Consider the following 16,310-nt stretch of genomic DNA (forward strand, 5'->3'; position numbering starts at 1 on the left):
GGCAGCCCTGCTTGCACAACAAAGCGTGTTTCAGCAAGGCCCCAGCTGCTCATTAGGTGATCCTGGGGAATATCCTCCGCTCGGCCTGGAGTGACGCGGGTTTACAGCAGAAGTGATTTATGCAGTTTGGGTACGAAGCCAGGCGTTTTTAAATGCCTCCAATTTGGGCTATTTTTAGCCTGGCGCAAAGGCATGACCTTGCAGGTTATTTTCGCAATCTCTTTTGTTTATAGGTGCATTATTCAGAAATGTTTCAAACCCGGCACGGTCATGCTGACAGGAGGGGAGGGGGAAAGCAGCTGAATGTGCTCCTCATGACAGGCCTCAAAATCATAATTAGGAGAGGGGGTTTTGATTAAGTAGCTTTACATATCTGATACTGTTACTATAGTGACTCTGCTTCTTTTAACTGCACCCTGCTCCTTTGTACATCAAACTATTTAAATCGTGTTCGGTGCTGGTGGCAGAGAATTAAAATTCTTACTTAATAAAAGTTCTTGTTAAAATAAAAATTTCTCTTTTTAATTGAAAGCGGGGAGCATGAGATGGGATCTTGGGCAGGAATTGCTGGCGGTGAGGGTGGGCAGGCCCTGGCCCAGGGTGCCCAGAGCAGCTGTGGCTGCCCCTGGATCCCTGGCAGTGCCCAGGGCCAGGCTGGATGGGGCTTGGAGCAGCCTGGGAGAGGGGAAGGTGTCCCTGCCCATGGATGATTTAAGCTTCTTTCCAACCCAAACCATTCCAGGATTGTGTGATTAACAGTCTCAAGATCTACAGCACTGGAAAATATCTGAGTTTGGGCTGGAGAGGAGGCAGACAAAGCTGGGATGGGCTGAGCTGGGATGTTTAATACCCCTGTACTTTCCCTCTTTAAAGTCTGTGGAGGCTGAGCTGGGATGGGTATCACTTCCATTGTGGTGAGACCTTTGCGAGGACAAACAGCCAAGTGTTATTGTGAAAAGTGATGGTTTTGCTCTTTTCTTCTGCAGTTCCAGTGCTGACCTGCGGTATTAGCTGCCTCGATGACTTCTGCCAAGCCTTCCCTTTGAGTCCAAGGGTATCCCAGCCCTCCCGGCTCCGTGAGGCAGGAGACCAGCAAGGGCTTACCTCAGCATGTTTTGAGGAGCCCTATTCCATGCAGAGCATCCAGCACGGTGGCCCTGGCCACTGGGAGCAGCTTCCACATTGCCACAAGGAACTCTGTGTGGAGTGACCTCATTTCCCTGCCTCCGCTCTCTGCTCCTTCCTCCTGCTTTGCCTTTCCCCCTCAGCCTCCTCCACAGCGGGATGCCTCTGTGGAGCCATGGTCCTCACCATCCTGGGTGCCACACGGCACTCACAGCCCTGTCCCCTCACAGCCCTGTGCCCTCATGGACCCCAGCTCTCATGGACCCAGGCTCCTCACGGACCCCAGCTCCTCACAGCCCCGTTCCCTCATGGATCCAAGCTCCTCATGGACCCCAGCTCCTCACAGCCCTGTGCCCTTGTGGACCCCAGCTCCTCACATTCCCCATTCCCACTGCCATTGCCACTGTCATTCCCATCCCCTCCCGTTCTTCTCTATCCCCTCCCATTCTCCATTCCCATTCCTCATTTCCTTACATTCCTCATTCCCATCCCCTCACATTCCCCATTCCCATTCCCATCCTCGTCCCCGTCCCCTCACGTTCCCCATTCCCATCCTCGTCCCCGTCTCCTCACGTTCCCCATTCCCATTCCCATTCCCATTCCCATTCCCATTCCCATTCCCATTCCCGTCCCCTCACGTTCCCCTCACGTTCCCCGTCCCCTCACGCCCCCATCCCCAGTCTCGCCCCGCCCCTCCGCGCTGATTGGCTGTCTCGCCAGTCCAATTAACCTGTGACAGATCCCACCCCGCCGCGCCTGTCCCGCTTTCCCCTCTGCGGGGGCGGGATAAAACGTTCATTGGCCAAACGCCACCAGAGCCGGCGAGCTTCCTTCCCTTCTATTGGCTAGGCCAGTTATCAGTCACGGCCAACACCCGCCTCCCGGGGTGTCCCTCCCGGGCGCCTCGGTGTTGGCTCCATTCAGTGGCGGGTTCTGCGGTGGACGCAGCTCTGACGGGCGGGCGCTGCTCTCGCTCAGTAGGAACAGGTCCTCGGCCGGCATCGCTCAGCGGGTAGCAGCCGCAGGAGGAGGTAGATCCCGTTCTGGTAACAATTATACAACTGCGGCGGCGCACCACAGGCCTCTCTCTCTCTTTATAAGCCCGTGTTTGCGGGGCGTTCTGAGGGGCTGGAGGCCGCCCGGGCGCGGGGAGGGGATGGAGCCCGCCCGGGATGCTCCGTGTCCCCGGTCCGGCCCCGCGGGGGGTAGTACCGAAGCAGCAGCACGGCGGTGCGAGGCCCCGAGGCTCGGCCTGCGGCGGAGGCAGCGCTGGGCCCTGCGGCAGGTGCGGAGGTGCCTGCGAGGAGCCGCGGGAAGCAGCCCCGGCTGTGCCCGTGCGTGTTTACCCCTGTCAGAACGGTGACAAATGGAGCTGCCCGAGGCCGCGGGGAGCGCCCACCCAGCGGGCCCAGCCGCTCCCGCCGCCCCCCCGCGCCGGGCCCGACCTGCCCTGAACTTCCCCGTGGCCCTGGAGAGTGAAAGTTGGGAAGGAGCGGAGCAGCTGGCGCGGCCTTGGAGCAGGAAGCGCCGCCCGGTCCTTCGGAGCTGCTGTTTGGGTTTGGCCTCCTGGCTGCTCGTTCGGCGGAGCGGCCGGGGCTGGCTCCACGCTCCTCTAAAATGTACTGACTAAGGGGTGGTGTCTGAGCAGCCCGGGGTGTTGTGTCATGGCAAGAATCGCATAACTAACAGGAGAAAAAACCAAACCGAACTTACAGCACGCTGATAAAGGGTTGGTGAAAAAGGACAGACTTGCAGCCAAGCAAAATCAAAACCACCAAATGTCGATTATTTGGTGTCTTTGTGTTGGTAATTCCAAAAAGGAGTGAGCATCAAAGGGAGGTGTTCTATGTACGTGTGATTTACATGTGGGCAAATGAAAGAGCTGGGCAGAATGTGCAGCTCTGCAGGTGGCCCGTGTGTGTGCAGCCAGCAGTGTCTAATGCCTTATTAGAAGCTATAACATCTGTAGAAATTTAACCTGAGCCTGCGTTTTAGAAGAAACTGTGTGTTACAGTCGCAGGAGGGAAGTTCTGATAGTCCTGCGCTGTGGCTTGTGAGTCAGCAGCTTGAGTGCAGGCAAGATTTGGAGCTTTTTGCTCTGCAAAGTAAGGCAGAAGCTGTCAAAGTGCGTGGCAGCACGCTGTGGTTGAGTGAGTGCTAATTGAATGCTCATCTTTACGAGAGGTGCCAGCGCCTTCCCTGCAGTGGAGCAGCACTGGTAGCTCGTGGTGCATGGGTAGGCTCTCAGGTTCTTCTGTAATTTAGGTGGGGTATTTATTTTTGAAGCCCTGGCCAGCGCACGCCGAGGTTTGTAAGAAGTTGGCAGGCCAGCAGCTCGGCTTCTCTGCTCAGTGCTCAGCTGCTTTCCCAGGAAGAACTCCCGTCTGTACGTGCCTCAGTTGTTGGCAACATCCTTGTCCACCCCTCAGCCTGTATCCAAAAACAAAATCTGTGTTTCTGAGTTGAACAGCTCCAGCACAGGAGCGTGCCAGTTCTGCAGAGCTTGAGTACCTTTCTGCTATTCCTGGAGTACTCCCGAGGGCTTTTAGGATGAGGTCTTTGTCCTTACCTTTACCACCAGTGGCCCTCCTAGTTACACAAATTAAAATAAATCGTGTCAGACCTGGCCAAAAATACTGCTGCTGCAGTTTCCACAGTAAAAGATAATGGACTTGCTGGTGCTTAACAATCAGAATATTTAGGTCAGTAAATGTATAAAAATACAGCTCTCTGATGTTGTCTGGTAAGAGCTGCTACCAACCAGGACCCCAATACCAAACAATTCAGCCATATTTTCTGCTCGTGCTGCAAGAAGTCTGATAGTACTGTAAATTACAGAAATTGAGAAGTACTCTGTTTAGGAAGTGTTCTGAATCATTCTCCTCCGAGCTCACCTAAGTGTGCTTTGTTTTAGTGAATGTTTCCAGCCTCAAGCGGTGAGCTTGCTCACTCTGCCTGGGTGCTCCACACCTAACTTTTCTTCCTGTTGAACAGGCTGCCTCAGAATGAAAGGGAAGAAAAGCAATTCCAATATGCTAAAGATCTGCTTCCAAAACAACCCGCCTGCCTCCGCCAAACACTTCATTAGTAATTTCTGCCCGTGACTGTTCCTTTTAATCTGCAGATCTCAAGGTGCCTTAGAAACGTCCTTTAAAGGGGTGGCCCAGGACTTTGCTGGAGGGGACCTGAAATAGTTTTGCCAGTGTTTCCTGCTGGCTTTCCTCAGCAGTGGCACCTGCTCAGCTCAGGGAGCCAGAGGTGCCGAGCTGCTGTGCAGAACCACGCGCCCCCTCCTCGGCCCTCTGCTCCCTCCTCCTGGGATGCTCCTGTTCTGGAACAAAAGTGACTCCTTGTCCTGCTGGAGGGAGGTGTGTGCAGGGAGAGCTGCTTCCTTTAGGTGGAAGTCTCGTGGGGAGACACACTTATAGCCTGTGCTCGCCTAATGTAATAATTTTAGACTGCTTTATCGTTACTGAGGTGATGAAGCCAGCTAGTGTGTGCCTGGTTTGTGTCATGCTTGGGTGGGCCAGGCTGGGCTGGTTATTACTGTAAAAAAAAAAGATAATAGAGTGTGGTGCATCCACTCCAGACCTGGGGTGGTGCAGGCTGTGGGGGCAGAGGAGAGAGTCTATTGGGTTAGAAAGGGTTAAGGCCTTAAAGATTGGAAATTCTGTGGGGCCTCCATGGCCTTGGATTAATTATTTCAGCTTGTCAATACATAAAAAGCTCCTCAGCACAAGTCAGTTTCTGTACAGCAAAGAAAGGCTGGAACAAATCACTGGCACAGGGTTTCAGGAGTGCTGGAAATGCATTTGTGTTTCCCCAGCCTTCAGACTGAAGGCAGGCTGCAGAGTCATCCTCCCCGAGCTGCTGTGCAGGGACAGACACTCCTTGGCACTGAGGGGAGACCCACAGGTCAGGCAGCCTGGGCACTAATTGAAGCTGGCCTTGCTTTAATTGACTCTGAACTTCCCGACTCTCTGGCCAACCTAATTCTGCCTTTTAAGAGCGTGATGAACCTTTCCCTTAAAAGTAGGTTTTGCCATTTAACAAATCCATAATTGGAGCAGCAGAACATTTGCTCCCAGATAAGGGCGCTTGTGCATATCGGTAATTAGTTTGACCTGGGCAGATGCCTCCTGATAAGGCACAGCAGGGAGCTGTCCTCTGGTGTGCTGATGGATTTAATCCCCTTAATTTGTGACACAGCAACTCAGAAATTCCCAGCTGTGCTGGACTCAGTCTAGAGGTGCTCCACAGTCTGGAGTAGTTTTCACCATTGTCAGGCGCGGACAGAGTGAGAGCAGAGATCCTGGTTATGCTGACACAGGTTTGGGTAGGAATTTATTCCTCATTCAGTTCCGCTGTTTTCCTCCTAATTCCTCCTCACAGGACACTGCACAGGCTCCGTCCTCCGTGTGTTTTCACATCTTTCCCTCCGTTCACATCCCTTCCCCACGGAGATGCTGCCAGGGCTGGAGCCCCTCTGCTCTGGAGCCCCATCCTCCTTGTGTTTTCACATCGTAGCAGGTGCTGCTCTTTCCCTCCGTTCACATTCCTTCCCCACAGAGATGCTGCCAGGGCTGGAGCCCCTCTGCTCTGGAGCCAGCCTGGCCCAGCTGGGGCTGTTCCCCTGCACAAGAGAAGGCTCCAGGGACACCTCAGAGCCCCTGCCAGGGCCTCCAGGGGCTCCAGGAGAGCTGCACAGGGACTGGGGACAAGGCCTGCAGGGACAGCACACAGGCAATGGCTGCCACTGCCACAGGGCAGGCACAGATTTTGGGATCTTGGGCAGGAATTGCTGGCTGGCAGGGTGGGCAGGCCCTGGCCCAGGGTGCCCAGAGCAGCTGTGGCTGCCCCTGGATCCCTGGCAGTGCCCAAGGCCAGGCTGGATGGGCTTGGAGCAGCCTGGGACAGTGGAAGGTGTCCTGGCCCATGGCAGGGGATGGGGCTGGGTGAGCTTTGAGATCTCTTCCCACCCAAACCACTCTGAGATTCTCTGTCAGCCTCTACTGCCAAAATGATCTCTCCTGTTTTTTGTGGTCTAACTCCCACCCTCTCAAGCCTGGCCTGTCTCTTACAAACCCATCACAAGCCATGTTAGAGCCTCCCCAGACAGCAGCACGACCCAGCCCTTCCATCTCCTTGAAACCACGTGGTGGCTTAGGGACCTTTTGGGGACCTTTCCCCCAGACCTGTTCTTGTGGCTCCCCAGCAGAGGTGAGCCATAGAGTGTGAGGCTTGGTGTCCCTTTGTCCTTCCCCACAAGTCCAGGGGACAAGGCTGGTGGCCAGCAGAGCTGGGGTGGGTCACAGAGGGCCACGGCCATGCAGGCAGAGCTGCTGGACAGGCATGGGGGAGGATTTCCTGCTTGTGGGGTCAGGGTAGGTCATGTTAAGGTGGGTTTTGGAGGCAAGCCCTTGCTAAACCACCATTCAAAAGTCTGTGACAAAAGGAGTTGGAGGAGATGTGCAGGGTGGGAGAGGAAACAAGGAGGAGATGTGCAGGGTGGGAGAGGAAACAAACAGGGAACAATGAGAAGAGCAGGGGAGGGAGAGCTCAGGGCTGAGTGACCAGTCAGGTTTTGTGATGGGTATAAATTAACTGGGATCATATCTCTTGGATCTAAACAGAGGGCTCAGTGGAAAATGAAACTTGATTCTCCCCTTCGATGAATCTGAGATAACTCCATCAAGAGAATAACTTTAGGTGCTGGTGTGACACCTCGGAGAGGAGCAAGTCTCCTTTCTCACACATCAGGGAAGAAAGCAAGATTTGTGTCACCTCTGAAAAGCCTTTTCCCCTCTGCCTCGCTGATTAGAGTTAATTGATCAAGTTCAGGTGAATCTAGGCCACAATCTTGTTTGGTTCTTAAATGCTCATTAATTGCACCGAAGCAATTTAAATTTAATTAGAGTTTGGTAGGGTGTGGTGCTTGTTCTGCTTTTTGATTCCTTGTTTGAGGTCTTTGCTGGTGACAGGTTGGCGCCACGGTGGCACCAGGCTGGTGGGACTCTGGGATGGGGTTTGCTGTGGCACTGGAATCACAGACCATTTTTGGGCTCCCCTGCACGGGGAGATGGACCTGCAGCCTTGGGGTGATGGCAAGTGAGCAACCAGAGCTAAAACCAGTTAAAGCTGAATCTGGTGATCCTAAAGGCACCACGGAATTAATGTGTTTTGCAGGACAGAATGAGTTTCCCTGGTCTGATCCTGATTTCCCTGGCAGGCCAGCTGTGCTCGCTCCACCACCAGCAGGTTTGGGGAGGAACAAGCACGTGAGAGGCAGCATTTGTTTGTGATGCTGGCAAGGCTTCCTCCCCTGCCTCCTGTCCCACTCCACGCAGCAAATTTATGGTCTTTACCCCAAAGCAAATCAGCATGGGGGGTTTGAGTGGAATTTTTGTCATTCATAGGCCTAAACAAACCAGTGAAGGTTGAGAGGAAGGGATGCTTCTGGATGCAGAGCAGCTTCCCTCTACCCTTCCTAGTGGGTAGGAGAGAAACTCGGGCATAACTGATACTGAAAAATGTTAAATGTTAAATAGTTTTTTAATGCTTGGAAAAATTTTCAAGAAAATCCTCGGACTGTAACTTGCCAGGCCAGTCTGCCATCTTAAAAGCTGATTATGTGCAAATTTGATTAGAGCAGGTCTTCTAAAGTATTCAGGCGATGTTTAAGATAATGAAGTTTTGTTCCTTAATTCAATTTTGTCTCCCATCTGGAAGAAATTAAAAATGCAAGCCATGCATCATTTCATTCCTTACGAATATCTCATGCCCTGCTTTACTGTCCCTGCCTGTCTGGGCTGTGAGTGTAGCTGGGCTGGGGGTGACGGGACCCCTCTCCTGGTCCCCTGCTGTCCTGGCTGTGTCCTGGTGTGTCCCCTCCCTGTGTCACCACACAGACCACGGTCCTGCTGAGGTCCTGCCCTGCTTCCTGTTCTCTCTCTCTCTCAGTGAAATAATCTTTGGGAGGTGAATCCACTGCGCATTCCCTGCTGCTCCTGCCTTATACGAGCACGTGGTAAATGGTAATTTCTTCACCAAAGAGCTTGTGATCAATAACGGATTAAAATGAGTTCAAGAGTTGCTAACACCTGTCAGGATTAGAACTTGGGTTATACAAACAATTTTAAATTCTTTTAAGGAAACATCCTTTACTGTAAAGGATATATTCTCTCTGAAAATAAAACTTTTTAAAGTTTGGAATTGTAAAAACTTGAACCTGGAATCCCCAGTTCAGTGGAGTTTTTGGCCATTTTAATTCCACATTTTGTTGTAGCAAGAGTTTCAATATGCTGACAGACACAGTTTCTCCCCCGTGCTGTCCAGGCCAGGAGAGCTCCAGAGGATCTCAGCGAGGATTTTGTGGCTGCGCCTACCCAGGCTGTCCCATCCTGGCTGGCATTTGCGCCAGTGCCGGGTCCACAGGTCACAGCTAAAATCACTGCTGGCATTTCTGCTCTGCCGGGAGGATCCCTGCGTTCCCTCACTCTGTGCTCTCAGCATTCCAAGCCCTTCCTGCCTTTTCCTCCTGGCTGCCGCAAGGCGGTTTTGGGCTGTTACTTCCCGGTGTTAAAAGGAGCCTCACGCTGCCAGGGCTTCCCTGTGGCAGCAGGGAGCCCCGGGAGTGTCCGGGGGCTCTGCTGGCCTGCGAGGTGCCTGAGTGCTGCCTTTGCCTCGGCAGGTGCTGCGGAGGAGCGAGGATGCTGTCCCGACTGCGCGCGGCCTGGGCGCCCTGCGCGGCGGCGCGGCGCGGGCTGCACACCAAGGAGAAGGGCAAGCCGCTCATGCTGAACCCGCGCACCAACAAGGTGGGTGTGAGTCCTGTCCGTCCGTCTGTCTGCCTCTGCTGAGAGGCCCGTGCACCGTGTCCCGTGCTGGGGCAACAGCCGGAGCGGGGCGGCGAGGCAGGGAGCAGTTCCTGAGCCGCAGAGCGAGCGCTGCTCCGGCCGGTGCTGCCCTGGGCACAGAGGGGCTGCTGGCACTGCCGTGCTCTGCTGAGCTGGGGACAGCTTGGGCAGGGACAGGGGCTGAGCTCAGAGTGTGCAAAGTTAACTCGGAATTCACCAGCCATAGGAGCTGACAGAGCCACAGGGACAGGGTCTGAGCTCAGTGTGCAAAGTTAACTCGGAATTCACCAGCCATAGGAGCTGACAGAGCCACAGGGACAGGGTCTGAGCTCAGTGTGCAAAGTTAACTCGGAATTCACCAGCCATAGGAGCTGACAGAGCCACAGGGACAGGGTCTGAGCTCAGTGTGCAAAGTTAACTCTGAATTGCCAGCTATAGGAGCTCACAGAGGCACAGGGACAGGGTCTGAGCTCAGTGTGCAAAGTTAACTCGGAATTCACCAGCCATAGGAGCTGACAGCCACAGGGACAGGGTCTGAGCTCAGTGTGCAAAGTTAACTCGGAATTCACCAGCCATAGGAGCTGACAGCCACAGGGACAGGGTCTGAGCTCAGTGTGCAAAGTTAACTCGGAATTCACCAGCCATAGGAGCTGACAGCCACAGGGACAGGGTCTGAGCTCAGTGTGCAAAGTTAACTCGGAATTCACCAGCCATAGGAGCTGACAGCCACAGGGACAGGGTCTGAGCTCAGTGTGCAAAGTTAACTCGGAATTCACCAGCCATAGGAGCTGACAGCCACAGGGACAGGGTCTGAGCTCAGTGTGCAAAGTTAACTCGGAATTCACCAGCCATAGGAGCTGACAGCCACAGGGACAGGGTCTGAGCTCAGTGTGCAAAGTTAACTCGGAATTCACCAGCCATAGGAGCTGACAGCCACAGGGACAGGGTCTGAGCTCAGTGTGCAAAGTTAACTCGGAATTCACCAGCCATAGGAGCTGACAGCCACAGGGACAGGGTCTGAGCTCAGTGTGCAAAGTTAACTCGGAATTCACCAGCCATAGGAGCTGACAGCCACAGGGACAGGGTCTGAGCTCAGTGTGCAAAGTTAACTCTGAATTCACCAGCCATAGGAGCTGAACCACCAGGCAGCACTGATAGAAGCAGAGGACACAGTCTCAAGCTGCATCAGGGAAGGTATAGGTTGGATATTAGGAAAACATTTTTCACTGACAGGATAATAAAGTACTGGAATGCTCTTCCCAGAGAAGTGGTAGAATCACCATCTGTGGATATGTTAAAAAAAGACTGGACATGGCATTTGTGCTATAGTCTAGATTCTGAGGGCATAGATTGGACTTGATGATCTTAGAGGTCTCTTCCAACCTCATGATTCTGTGATTCTGTAACCATAGGAGGTGTTAGCCTCTCTCTCCTAGCCTTGGCCCTTTCCTGGGTCACTGAGACTTGGGGCTGAGCCACATCACCTAAGAAACATCCCTCTGCAGAGTCTGAAAGAGCATCTAAAAATAACCTTTGGTGGGAGCTAATTGGGAGGTACAGATATCATGTTAATTCCATGCTTTGAGGTAGACTTATAAGAAAGAAGCTTTTTGTTCCCTTCACTAAACTGTTCCTATTTCCACAAGCCCATCCTCAACCTCTTTTTTTTTTCTCCCACTGGAGCTGTAGTGGCCTTCAGGAATCTTGCAGCCATTAATGTGTAAATTAAAACTGGTAAGAAATCAGATCAGGGCTTTTGGTGACTGATCCAAGATGTCTGAAGTGGTCAAGAAAGGTGGCACATCTGCCTGTCTCTGACAGGGCATTTCCTGGGCTGTGGGGCTGGGTTATTTTACCCTTCCCTTTCTGCCCTGGACAGTAGAGTGCAAGGGGCATCCATCCTGCCCGAATCCAGGCTGCCTAAAGGGAGGGAGAGAGAACTGTGGAAGGTAGAGACTGGCTGGCTGCAAACTGAAGTTGAGATTGCTGTGTCAGGGAAGGAGAAAAGAGTAATTGGTGTGATTTGTCAAGATCAGATTGTCTCCAGACTTTCTGAGCTCTGAAGACTTTGACATGCCATGGAAATTACTTCAAGCCCTGTAAGCTTTTCTCTAAATGCTGATTATGCAATAGTATTCTGAAACAAGAACAATAGGTCATTTCTTACTGTTTTTCTGGTGGTAATATCCTTCCATGTTTTTTTAGCCCTGGAATTCCCAGCTGGACTGAGCGCAATGCAATTGTTTTTCTTGAGGAGTAGAAGGCAGTAGGGAGCTTCTGGTTAATGGCAATTGATTTTTTGAGTGCCTCCAAGAAGTTACACTGGTGAGAGGGAACCCCATTCTGCATTAGTTTGTTTCTGCTGTGTCAGCCTGTCCTTCCTGCTGACGCCTGTTGGAATGGATCAGCAAGCTCACTGAGTGATACTGCTGGATGCAGTATCTGTATGGAAATGCATTTTGGATATTCAGCAAAGACATAAATGATTTATTAAACACACCGAGTACTTTACCCCTTGTGCCTCACGTGTGGATAGATACAGATATATATTATCTACGTACAGAAACAGATAAAGGGTGTTATTTCTTGCTGTCAGCTTGTTGAGGTTATCATGTTTTACTTGATTACATTTAATTTTTACATCCTCTATCAACTCTGCAGAACATTTGGTCTCCCTTAAGGCACGTGTCCCTGTAACAAGAGCTGCAGAAGGACAGCATCAGGGGCAGGAACCAGCCCTCACCCTTGTGCAAACTCATCTGTTGCTCATTGCCACTGGAGCAGGTTTTTCTCTTCCAGTTGTTTTTCTTTTCTTGCCCACCCTTAGCTGTGTCATTTGCAGGCTGTGCAAATGTCACAAACGTCACCTGGTTGCAGGTGGACAGCACCAGCTGGTTTGGGTTTTGGTGTTTGGAGGGCAGATTTGAGGTGTTCATTGTCGGGGTGGCTGGAGGAGGCAGTGGGCTCTCTGTGCTGCAGCCAGCAGCTGCACAGCCTGCTGCAACTGCTGTGGCATGCTGCTGCTGCGAGTGCTGTGGCATGCTGCTGTGACTGCTGTGGCATGCTGCTGCGAGTGCTGTGGCATGCTGCTGTGACTGCTGTGGCATGCTGCTGCGAGTGCTGTGGCATGCTACTGTGACTGCTGTGGCATGCTGCTGCATCTGCTGAGGCATGTTGCGGCTGCTGTGGCATGCTGCTGTGAGTGCCGTGGCATGCTGCTGCATCTGCTGTGGCATGCTGCTGCTGTGACTGCTGAGGCATGCTGCTGTGACTGCTGTGGCATGGTGCTGCATCTGCTGTGGCGTGCTGCTGCATCTGCTGTGGCGTGCTGCTGCATCTGCTGTGGCATGCTGCTGCTGCGAGGGCTGTGGCACGCTGCTGCTGCTGTGGCGTGCTGCTGTGACTGCTGTGGCATGCTGCTGCTGCTGTGGCATGCTGCTGTGGCATGCTGTGACTGCTGTGGCACGCTGCTGCTGCTGTGGCATGCTGCTGTGACTGCTGTGGCGTGCTGCTGCATCTGCTGAGGCATGCTGCTGCTGCTGAGGCATGCTGCTGTGAGTGCCATGGCATGGTGCTGCATCTGCTGTGGCATGCTGCTGTGACTGCTGTGGCATGCTGCTGTGACTGCTGTGGCATGGTGCTGCATCTGCTGAGGCATGCTGCTGTGGCTGCTGTGGCATGCTGCTCTGCTCCGAGCCCCCCGTGCTGTGACCCCTGCTCCTGAGGGCGCTGCCCCTGCAGTCACTTGGCTCCAGGACCTTCTGTCCTGCTGGAGGTCCCTGCCGTGCCCAGGCAGCATTTTCAGCTTGCTTAGAACGCTCTTGGGACAAACTCCGTGGTTTAGTGCTGGCAATTAAATCGTTACTGATACGGTGCAGTGCTTCAGATGGGGCAGGGTTTGTTCTTCCAGCACAGAGCAGGTGATGCAGGGGACAAGATCCCTGACTGGCGATGTCTGTTCTGCCACGTGGGGTGCCATCAGAGTGTTCTTGTCTCCACTGGAAATACATGACCTGTAATGTAATCTGTGTGTTTGTTTTCTGTGGCTTGCAGAAAATTTGTGGCTGAATAGTTGGCGACACTTGCTGTACTTCAGTTGGTTATTTTAGTTGGTTATTTTGGTGTTCTTGTGAAGAAGGGTGTGATGGTGTTTTGTACTGTGGGTTCCATTACCCCGTTTTCCTTAACTCTTTTCCTCAGGATTGTTAGGTTATCACAGAATCCCAGAATCCCTGAGGCTGGAAAAGCCCTCCCAGCCATCGAGTGCAACCTGTCACCCGATCCCCACCTCGTCACCCAGCCCAGAGCTCTCGGTGCCACGTCCAGGCCTCCTTGGACACCTCCAGGGAGGGGGACTCCAACTTCTCCCTGGGCAGTTCCAATTCCTGACCTCCCTTTCCCTGGGGAAATCCCTTCTGATGTCCAAAAACTCCTCCTGCACTGACAGTGCCTCTCAAAATTTTGGTTTCAGTGGTATCTCTAGGATTTATATATGCACGTATTTGTGTGCATGTATCTGCCTGGAAATGGCAATAGTTATGTGCATGGAAATAGATGATAAATGTTAAAGAAACATTCAGTGGTGGCAGGATAATAATCCCAGACTGATCCTGAGGAATTTTACCAGTGTCTTGTCTTTCATACAGGTCATCTTCTCATATGTTATATTTTGCTCACAGATTCATCTGTGTTCATTCACAGCTTTTTCAGCCCAATTTATTTTCATGCATGGCTTCCAGAATACTTCCAGAAACTGTGATGAATTTACCTTTGCACAAAGAGATGATTTTCTTAGCGAGCTTGTACATGACCTCACTGACTTGTGGGAAATACCCTAGCAGTACATTTCCAATTCAGAATAAAAAATAAGCAGAAAAAAAACAACCAAAGTCAAAGCTATTTTGACAAAATAAAAGGGATAGCACAAGAGAGTGTAAAAAGAGGATTGTATGAGCTTGAAGATGTAAAAGCAGATGCTCCCTTCCTCTGCCTTTTCTCACCATGCTGGTTTTGACACATTTAACTTACTTTAATACATTTTAGATTTAGACTTAGCCAGCTGTTGGGTTATCACAGAGCAGCCCAGGCATGGAATACACAGTGCCCCTGTGCCTTCCTGGGGAAGCCAGGATAAACAGGATGTGGGGAGGGAACGCACATGGTGATTGTTGCTAAGAAGTGCAGTGCTCTAAGCGTTGCTATCAGTTTGTGATCGATCAGTCAGGAGGAAGGACCCAAGAGGGCAGGAGAATGACAGAAACTGTGCACACAGCCCGGCCCAGAAGTCCCTCCACAGGTCTGTGTCCTGCCCAGGTGGTTGGAAGGGTTCTTGGATGGTTTGGCATGGCCCCGTCCCTGCAGGTTTTACCAGCTTCCCTGAGATCTGCGTGCTTCCAGAAGGAATTACGAGTGGGCACATGGAGCTGTTTAATCTGTAACCAGGTGCCAAAGGTGGCGGGAGGGTATCAAACCTCATTACCTTGGACCAGGTGTTCTGCTCAGCACCTCTGGGCTGGGGGTGGCGATGGAGGAAGGGCACTGATGAGGGATTAATGCCCTTCAGGGGAGCAGGAGCAGCCGCATCTGCTCGGCTGGAAAAATAGCAGTTTAAAGAGATGTCCCCGGGGCATTCAGGGATTCTCATGACTTGCAGTGTGCAGCTCTGCCGTGGTGTCCGTGGAAAATACACCCGGGAGAGCCTGGCCACTTCCTTGGCAGGGAGTGGAGGCTTTCTGCTCCTGCTTTTCCCCTCTTGTGCAGGGGAGTGCTCCCAGCTGCCCACCTCAGCTGTGGGCTGGCTGAGCGTGGGTCACCAGCTCAGTTTGGAGTGGTGGGGTGTTCCACCTTGCAGAGGGGTCCAGGGGCTGGTGTCACCTTTGCCTGCAGAGCAGGAGTGTAAAAAGGCTTGGAGATCCCATGGGGATCCGGGCTGTGTCACAGTGCATTGCCCTGCTGTGTCTGCCACACCCACCAGGGTACAGGCTCCTGCTCTGGGAGAATAAAGGGAGAGAATCCAGTTTAAAAATGGAGGAAAAAAATCAGGAGAGATTTTCTGTTCTCATAAGCTTTTATTCTCTGGTGGAGATAGCAAAGACACCTTTGATTCTTATGAATGAACTTTATTAATTTGCAGTGGAGGCATCTTGTGCAATAGTGAACTTTGTGTTTAGCCCATGGGATCAAAGTCAAGAGAAGCAGCCCACAATCCAGCATAAAAGCTGCTTTGTTTTCAAGGTGTTTATGATGCTGCTTCAAAGGCTGTGCTCCCTGCTGAATCTCTTCTGACAATTACTGGGAGTTACAAGGAAACCATTTTTTAAATCTCACGAGTAACTAATTTTCCAAACGGTGGCATGTTTGGATAAATTGTATGTACATCTTTGTCAGGAGCCCTGGGTGGGGTTTTTGCTGTGTGTGAGAGCATTTATGGTTGGTTAAGAGTACACTCTCGGATATGTGGCTGCAAGACTGCAGGCGGGGAAGACTTATCTCCACTACTATTCTCTGCTTGGAAACCTCTCAGAATTACTTGCTCAGTGGTGCTATAAAAACCCTGCTTGCAGCATCCAGGCTGCTCCACGCAAGGCACGCAGCTGGAATTTGTGTGTGCTGGTATTTATAGCAGCACGGGCTTTGTGTGATGGAGCTGCTGCGAAGTCCCAGCGCCAGTTTGTGGGTTGAAGTTCATGGTGGTTCAGTGTGAGCTTGTCTTAACTAAAACAGCGTCAACATTGCACTCCAGTAGCATTTTTCATTCCCCCTCCCAGCAGAAGGTGGGTTTTGTGGCAGTGAATTTGTCCGTGGAGTGTTAATTAATTAATCTGTGGGCTTTGAGATGTGCTGGGTTCCCTCCTGGATGCGCTTCCTGCTTTGTCTGTGCTGGCCTGGAGATGACCCCTGCTTGTTCTGAGCTGAGAAGAGGATTAAGGAGGCTGATGGCAGTGAAAGTGAGCACACAGCACCTGGGGGAAGGAAATCCAGCCTGCACACTGTGATCCTGCTGCTTAGACCCAGACTGCAGGAGTGCTTAAGCACTTAATCCCAGGGAAAGCTGGGGGGAATTTGGGCCTTAGGTGAGGGTTCTTCCCTGCCTTTGGGCAATTGATGCTGGCTGCGTGGGCCAAGTGAGTGTCCCCTGATCTCCTGGGACTGGCTGTGCCCCCTGATGTCCCAGGGCTGGCTGTGCCCCTTGATCTGGGGCTGGCTGTGCCCCCTGATGTCCCGGGGCTGGCTGTGCCCCCTGATGTCCCAGGTCTGGCTGTGCCCCTTGATCTCCTGGGGCTGGCTGTGCCCCCTAATCTGGGGCTGGCTGTGCCCCCTGATCTGGGG

At 52.4% G+C, this 16,310-nt stretch overlaps 1 protein-coding gene across 1 annotated transcript in view; it reads left to right on the forward strand.

Annotated features, from left to right (window-relative positions):
- Nucleotides 1–2,042: 2,042 nt before the first annotated feature.
- The window catches only part of ME2 (malic enzyme 2), a 38,546-nt gene continuing 24,278 nt past the window's right edge, over nt 2,043–16,310 (forward strand). The window contains exons 1-2 of the mRNA XM_041423544.1: nt 2,043–2,156; nt 8,816–8,942. Coding sequence (XP_041279478.1) covers nt 8,835–8,942 — 108 coding nt within the window. The 5' untranslated portion in view covers nt 2,043–2,156; nt 8,816–8,834. The remainder of the gene's footprint in view (nt 2,157–8,815; nt 8,943–16,310) is intronic.

Source organism: Onychostruthus taczanowskii, unplaced genomic scaffold, assembly GCF_017590055.1.
Source record: "Onychostruthus taczanowskii isolate IOZ18803 unplaced genomic scaffold, ASM1759005v1 scaffold79, whole genome shotgun sequence".
Lineage (NCBI taxonomy): Eukaryota > Metazoa > Chordata > Aves > Passeriformes > Passeridae > Onychostruthus > Onychostruthus taczanowskii.